The 8,424-nt window shown below is 49.7% G+C and overlaps 1 protein-coding gene across 3 annotated transcripts in view; it reads right to left on the bottom strand.

Moving 5' to 3' along the window:
• Positions 1-5,922: 5,922 nt before the first annotated feature.
• LOC140720368 (butyrophilin subfamily 3 member A3-like) overlaps positions 5,923-8,424 on the bottom strand; it is a 665,711-nt gene continuing 663,209 nt past the window's right edge. For 2 of the 3 annotated variants that reach the window (XM_073035259.1, XM_073035263.1), the window contains exon 8: positions 5,923-7,187. In XM_073035259.1, coding sequence (XP_072891360.1) covers positions 6,649-7,187 — 539 coding nt within the window. In that variant the 3' untranslated portion in view covers positions 5,923-6,648. The remainder of the gene's footprint in view (positions 7,188-8,424) is intronic. The other variant, XM_073035253.1, reaches the window with a different exon arrangement.

Genomic DNA, 8,424 nt, shown 5'->3' with positions numbered 1-8,424 from the left:
GAACAACATTTACTGCCCATCGACTGCCCTTGAGAAGGTCGAATCGAGCAACTTCAGCTGACATTTTTTAAGTTAACGATAATTTTCAACCTATTATAGACAAAACAAAAAAAAAGATTAAACCAGTGGCTTCAAAAGGGACTTTGAAAGGCTGGGTTTTGCTTTGTAAAGCAGGAGGTCTTTCCAGGATTACATATATAACTCTCCCCTTAAACGTCGATTAAAAAATCTGTAAATTGACAGACACCATGTTGTTTAACTTTTTATGCAAAAACAAAGTTCATTATATAAAAAAAATCTGCTGTCATGAATAGTTATGACGAGGGGGGGTCTAAATTTTCTAGATTTTGACAATCTTAATAATACTTTCAAAATTAATTGGATGAAACAATTTTTACATAATCCCACTTCTATATGGAATTGTTTTCCTTCTTTTCTCTTTTCCCAGGTTGGGGGATTGAATTTTTTTTCTTTTATGTAATTACAAAATAGACAAAGTTCCTCTCCATTTATCTCAGTTTCATAAACAGATGCTTTTATCTTGGACTTTCATTTACAAACACAATTTTTCTCCACATAGTTACTTTATCTGGAATAACCACAACATAACTTATAAAAATAAATCTTTGTTTTATAAAGATTGGTCTGATAATAATATTTTATTAAACAGTTATTTAATTCAAGCATTACTTTGTTGAGTTATACTGAGTTTTTATCCACCTTTGAATTTCCTGTGACTCCAAAAGAATTTGCTGTTGTTATGGATGCAATTCCCTCTGGTGTAATTATGTTGTTTAGAAATACATCATATTTGGTAGTTGAATTACCCAGCTTGGATTCATCCAGTACAGCTGTAGGAAAGATTTGTTTTCATCCATCATTTTAAAAAAATAATAAAGGTATTAGAAGTTTGTTTAAAAAATTACTTCTATTCCTATGGCTGTTAGCTTTTGGAATAGTCGCTTGGGGAATCTGAGGTGGAGGAGTATTTGGGGCCTATTTAATAAATTTTTATTGAGGAATAAAATTAATGAAATTTCATTTAAAATTATACATAGATATTATCCAACCAATGTATATTTGATGGGGTTTAATTCTGATATTGAAACTAACTGTTCTTTTTGTTAGTTATATCCAGAGGATCTATTTCATCTGTTTTGGGATTGTGAATGAGTTAAAACATTTTGGGTTGATGTTTGTCAATTTATAGATCAAAATATTAATGTGGATTTTACTTTTTGTTTTGAAAATGTCTAATTTGGGTTTACTAATAATAGCAAATCTCATAGGGATCATTTCTTTATCATAAATCTTCTGTTAATTTACAGCAAATTTTACATCAATAAGAAACCTTCATTTATATTTTTTACATCAGACTTCAAACTATACGTTAATACTCTGAAAACTTCCCATAACCAGAAAGCTGTAAAGACTGTACAAATCTGTCAATGTTTCGGGTTATCTCTGTAAATGTTTCTGTTTTGTGACTCCTTTTAGATATAGTTCCTTCTGTCCAACAGTATTTAGAGTGGATTTTCTTGTTTATTTGAAGTTAATAGTTATATATTTGTTGCTGCTTATGTGTGATTTCCTGGCTTTGTTAGCATATGTTTAGTGTTTCTGTTTTTATTTGTGTTCAATAAAAATAAAAAGAATAAAAAAGTTAACGAGCAGTTAGAACATTTTGTTCCTGTCTTACCACCACCCTTACAAAGCGTTCCACGCACTCTCCACTCTCTGTGTAAAAATCTACCTCTGACAACCCCCCCCCCCCCCCGTACTTTCCTCCAATCTCTTAACATTATGCCCCCTCCTTTTAGCTGTTGCTGCCCCGGGAAATACTTCCTATGCATGACCACCCCCTGTGTGAAAATTCCTGTTAAATCCTTTCCTTCTCACTTTATATTGATTAGTTCTTGATTCCCCAGTCCGGGGGAAAATGGGTCCGGCTAATTAAAACTGTTACAAGAGTTCAAACCTTATCACCAACGACTCAGGATGTAACTTGAAATATCAAGTAAATCCAGACTTAAACACTAGCATCAGTGACATTTTTACAGGATTGTTGTAAAAATCCATCCAATTCAGGTGGCACGGTAGCCCAGCAGTGAGTGTAACGCCCGGGGTCAATTCCCGCTGCTGTCTTTAAGTTTGCAGATTCTTCCTGTGACTGCGTGATTTTCCTCCGGTTGCTCCGGATCCTCCCCCATTCCGAAGATGTATAGGTTGGGGTTAGTAAGGTTCGGGCATGCTACGTTGGTACCAGAAGTGTGTCAGCATTTGTGGCCAGTGTCCAGGACAATCCTCAGACTGTGTTGGTGATTGACGTACAACGACCCATTTCACTGTGTGTTTCGATGTACGTGTGACAAGCAAAGCGAATTGTTAACTTTAAATTCATGACTGATGCTGAGGGGAGGACATCAGCCTTCCGTACCCCCTCTGGACTGGACGTGACTTCAGATTCTTGTCAATGTGGTCGTTCCCGAGATTCCCCGCTGAGATGATCGTCAAGTCACGTGGCCCAGGGGAGACAAAGTGGGCCAGACAAGCAGAGCGATCACCCTGGAGTACAACAGGAAAAGGCTTCGAAAAGAAACCTGGTTAGCAGCTGAGTTGAAACTGACTGTCAAAGAGTGGCTATTATAGTTTCAAAGAAAGTCAAGATTCCGAATGAGAAGGCAACGGGATAGAATTACAGTCGTGTGTGATTAGACCTGACCCACACAAGGAGATGTAATGATGTAAGACAGGATTTCCCAGTGTGGGTCAAGAATTAGAATCAGAATCAGGTTTATTATCACTGATTTATGTTGAGAAATTTGTTTTGCGCAGCAGGACAGTGCAGTCAATAGTTTTACTACATGTTACATGGTGCAAACTGGTGTGGTACTGTTGGTGGTCTGTTCAGAAATCTGATGGCAGAAAGAATAAGGTGTTCCTAGAACACTGAGTGTGTGTCTTCAGGCTCCTGTACCTCTCCCTGATGGATCAGTGAGAAGAGGGCAGTCCTGGATGGTGAGGATCAAACAAACCCATTGTGGATTTTCCAGTCCTCTGGGACCAGGCCAGAATCAAGTGACACTTGAAGGATCATGACCAATGCACACAAAATGCTGGAGGTAATTCAGCGGGCCAGGCAGTGTCAGTGGAGGGAAACAGACTGTTCAGAGGAAGTGTTTTCAGCAGCATCACAGACACAGACAATGGCAGAAAACTTAAATTCTACAAAAATTATACAAAGCAGTGAAGAAAGTGTGCTGGAAAGGATGAGGGGACAGTGAACAGAGGAGTTTCACATCGTGAACGGTTTAACAGAGGATAGTTTCCAGTAGAAGATAAGGCAGTAAGTGGTTTAATGGGGGGAAGATGGCGGAGGAGAAGGAAATGGTTTCTGCATCTGTAGATCTCAGTCGGATGGAAATCCATTCAACTGTAACAGTCGAGGGGATCTGATCCGGTAATACTTGTGGGGTTGTGTGGAAAGGAAAAGGTGGTGGGGGAGAGGCTGAGGACCGTCAGTGAGTAATCCGCAGCTTCCCGATTGGGTGGGAGAGACGGTTGTCTCTCACCGCACTCCCGGACAGTTTTCCTGTCTCAGTTGGAAATGCTCGTTGTCACACTGGAATTCGTGGGACCTTCTCCTGAAGCCCATCACCCCTCCTGGGGCAGAGTCCACCAACAGCAGCTCACCAGAGTCCTTGGTCCGAGGACTGTCTTTCACATTGTTCCTTGATGTAGCCCATCTTCGAAGATCCTTCCTCTCCCAGTGATGAGATCTTTGGAGCTTCTGCTGGTTTTCCTGTAGCTCTGGGATTTTACAGAATGAGGTTGCTTTCCCCCTGCCCAACCCTCCTCCTTTTGCAGCCGGACTGGGGACTGTCCATGGTGGCTACCTGGGATCTTTCTGTGCATAACTTGGCCTCAGGTGTCGGCTGCACTACGAGAGGACTCGGTCGACTGCTGAAGCTACGAGAGAAATGAAAGCCGGGCAGCGTCACTAAATATCATCAACAGGTAAAAGCCCAGAAACCAGTCGTGTGGCCTTAAATGCCACGACATTGAACCCTGAGACTACCTGGTGGTGTGGACATTTAAAAGAAAGAACTGTTTGGAACCTCTATTTAAAGGGCCATTTCAGGTTTTGCTGGTGACTAACACAGCCGTCAAGGTCAGAGACAAACCGTCGTGGATTCACACCTCTCACTGTAAGACGGTGTCTAACCATGGCGGTTGGATGAGATCGTGTCCTTTGCCTGCCACCAACACTCAAGCTGCTGGGTGTGTATGGCTGTCCCGGAACATGTAGAAATGGATGTGTCCTTCACCGAAACAGAGATGAACTGTGACTTTAATTGGTCCAAGCCCTCAGCCCCGGGTATTTCTGGTACTGTGATGGTGGGACCCCCTTCATCCCCTTACCCCTTATACAGGCCCCTGCTGTACTCACCGTACACCCATGATTGTGTAGCCAAGTTTCCATCAAACTCAATATATAAGTTTGCTGATGACACCACAATTGTAGGCCGTATCTCGGGTAATGATGAGTCTGAGTACAGAGAGGAAATTAGGAACCTGGTGGCATGGTGCGAAGACAATAACCTATCACTCAATGTCAGCAACACAAAGGAATTGGTTGTTGACTTCAGAAGGAGTAGCGGACCGCACAACCCCATCTACATCGGTGGTGCGCAGGTGGAACAGGTCAAAAGCTTTAAGTTCCTCAGTGTGAATATCACAAATGACCTGACTTGGCCTAACCAAGCAGAGTTCACTACCCAGAAGGCCCACCAGCACCTTTACTTCCTGAGAAAGCTGAAGAAATTTGGCCTGTCCCCTAAAACCCTCACTAATTTTTATAGGTGCACCATAGAAAGCATTCTTCTAGGGTGCATCACAATCTGGTATGGAAGTTGTCCTGTCCAAGACTGGAAGAAGCTGCAGAAGATTGTGAACACAGCCCAGCACATCACACAAACCAATCTTCCATCCTTGGACTCACTTTACACCGCACGCTGTCGGAGCAGTGCTGTCAGGATAATCAAGGACATGACCCACCCAGCCAACACACTTTTTGTCCCACTTCCCTCCGGGAGAAGGTTCAGGAGCATGAAGATTCATACGGCCAGATTTGGGAACAGCTTCTTTCCAATTGTGATAAGACTGCTGAACGGATCCTGACCCGGATCTGGTCCGTACCTTCCAAATATCCGGACCTGACTTGCACTACCTTACTTTCTCTTTCCTATTTATGATTTATAATTTAAATTTGTATTGTATTTACTTCAATTTGTAGCTCAGGGAGCGTGAAGCGCAGAAACAAATATCACTGTGATGATTGTACGCTCTAGTATCAATTGTTTGGTGACAATAAAGTAAAAGTAAAGTATCGGATGGCCAGAATGTCACTGGGGATGTGGGATGTAAATTTGGAAACAACCGATGTTTCAGAGGATGGTATATACCTCTGTAAGACAATAACCCCAGGGTAAAAAGGACAGTGTTGCCCCTGGAGAATGTTACACCTGCCTAGGGAACCGGTAAACCAGCACAGGAACTGATTAACATGACATCAGCACTGGAAAAGTTAGTAAATTAAACTGCATATGCTCTCGATCCAAGCCAATAAGCAATATCTAAATTGTCGGCAGAATTGATGTCGGTCCATACAGTGACATTGCAAATCCAAACGACTTTGGACTGTGTTTTATCCGAGAAAGGAACCATGTGTGCCCACACTGGACAAGAATGTTGTACCTACATACGAGATGAATCAGGACAACTGATGCACCATCAATAACTCACTCTGAGACGTGAAGGCGAGATATCGGCTTTTATTGACTGGAAGAAAGAACAAGCAGTGGTTGACCACCATACTACATCCTGGAGACTGAGAGGCCGGGCTCAGGCCTCAATCGCCTTTATACCGGGGTCTGTGGGAGGAGCCACAGGAGCAGTCATCAGGGGGCGTATCCAGACAGGTATATGTAGTTCACCACAACAACAGAACTCACTTCACAGATCAAATCCTAGAGGCCACCAGGAAGATTAAGGGAATAGGAACCCAATTCCACAATGATAATCCCACAGGAAGCTTGTGGCCATTTTGTTTCCCAACCTCTCCATCTTCCCATCCCCCACACACTCCTCCCCACCTCCCTCCCTTCATTCCAGTCTCCACTTTTCACTCCGACCAGATTCCATCATCTTTGTCTGTCCCACCTCTCATCTCCCAGCTTCTGACACATTTCCACACTCCACCCCTTCCTCATCCGGATCAGCTGTCAGCTTTTACACCCCCTTCCTTCCACCTTTCTGCACCAATTCTTTGGCACTTTGTGTGTTACCACCGGCGCTTGTCCCGTCCCCTAAGATTCACCGTGACCTTCCTCTCCCAGTCAGCACCACCACCACTTGCCCCAGTTACCCTGTCAGTCCCGGTGGACTTTAGCACCCGGGGGAGCCGGGGAGCTCAGGACCCGCCGCCCGCGGCTGCTGCTGAATCCGCAGTGTTTCTGTTCCGTTGACGGATGCAGTGAACGAGTTAAAATTAATGGATCGATAATTCTCACATCGTGTTTATTTCATTCTCCGCACATTTATATTTACACTGACTTACTCCCGACGCCGGTCCCGGACCCGACCCGTTTACAGACCCGGAGCGGAACCGGAGCAGATTCTCAGCCACTGGTTTTCATATCCAGTCCAGAAGAAAGGATAAAGTTTCTCCGTGAATTTATTCCCAGTGAAGGTGTGGAGATGGGACTTGGTCTCCGCGTTGTAAAATGAAACTGTCCCGGACTCGTAACTGAGATAAACTCCCACCCTCTCGGGGATGGGACCGGCAGGGAGACGGGACTCAGGGGAGGTGAAAACCTTCATCACATCATCTTCCCGCGCGATGATCCAGAATCCGGTCCCCGGACTCGGTGTGATCCATCGCTTCCTGTCCACAGACTCTGCGGCGACTCCCAGTCTCCACCACCGATTCCCCGTCACCTCCACCTCCCAGTAATGTCCCCCCGATGTGAATCCCTCCGATCCCAGCACACAACGTGAAAACCAGTGTGTGAACCTCTTCCCAGTGTCAGGGAGATTCCTCCATGTCTCGGTGTATCTCACACTCTTCCGATCCTCAGACACCTCGAGCTCCGGATTCGCCGTTTCCACATCCAGGGTGACAGAGTCTGGGGGGAGAAGCAGAGAATTAGAGAGTCCCCGGGGATCGGGGGGAGACTCGGGCAGCGCGGCCCCGGGGATCGGGGGGAGACTCGGGCAGCGCGGCCCCGGGGATCGGGGGGAGACTCGGGCAGCGCGGCCCCGGGGATCGAGGGGAGACTCGGGCAGCGCGGCCCCGGGACCGGGGGGGAGACTCGGGCAGCGCGGCCCCGGGACCGGGGGGGAGACTCGGGCAGCGCGGCCCCGGGGATCGGGGGGAGACTCGGGCAGCGCGGCCCCGGGGATCGGGGGGAGACTCGGGCAGCGCGGCCCCGGGACCGGGGGGAGACTCGGGCAGCGCGGCCCCGGGGATCGGGGGGAGACTCGGGCAGCGCGTCCCCGGGACCGGGGGGAGACTTGGGCAGCGCGGCGCCGGGGACCGGGGGGGGAGACTCGGGCAGCGCGGCCCCGGGGATCGGGGGGAGACTCGGGCAGCGCGGCCCCGGGGATCGAGGGGAGACTCGGGCAGCGCGGCCCCGGGACCGGGGGGAGACTCGGGCAGCGCGGCCCCGGGACCGGGGGGAGACTCGGGCAGCGCGGCCCCGGGACCGGGGGGAGACTCGGGCAGCGCGGGCCCCGGGGATCGGGGGGAGACTCGGGCAGCGCGGCCCCGGGGATCGGGGGGAGACTCGGGCAGCGCGGCCCCGGGACCGGGGGGAGACTCGGGCAGCGCGGCCCCGGGGATCGGGGGGAGACTCGGGCAGCGCGTCCCCGGGACCGGGGGGAGACTCGGGCAGCGCGGCGCCGGGGACCGGGGGGAGACTCGGGCAGCGCGGCCCCGGGGATCGGGGGGAGACTCGGGCAGCGCGGCCCCGGGGATCGGGGGGAGACTCGGGCAGCGCGGCCCCGGGGATCGGGGGGGAGACTCGGGCAGCGCGGGCCCCGGGACCGGGGGGAGACTCGGGCAGCGCGTCCCCGGGACCGGGGGGAGACTCGGGCAGCGCGGCCCTGGGGATCGGGGGGGGGGGGGGGAGACTCGGGCAGCGCGGACCCGGGGATCGGGGGGAGACTCGGGCAGCGCGGACCCGGGGATCGGGGGGAGACTCGGGCAGCGCGGCCCCGGGGATCGGGGGGGTTGACTCGGGCAGCGCGGCCCCGGGGATCGGGGGGAGACTCGGGCAGCGCGGCCCTGGGGATCGGGGGGGGGGGGGAGACTCGGGCAGCGCGGACCCGGGGATCGGGGGGAGACTCGGGCAGCGCGGACCC

Source organism: Hemitrygon akajei, chromosome 2, assembly GCF_048418815.1.
Source record: "Hemitrygon akajei chromosome 2, sHemAka1.3, whole genome shotgun sequence".
NCBI classification, from domain to species: Eukaryota; Metazoa; Chordata; class Chondrichthyes; order Myliobatiformes; family Dasyatidae; genus Hemitrygon; species Hemitrygon akajei.
This window is presented reverse-complemented; position numbering and strand designations above follow the sequence as displayed.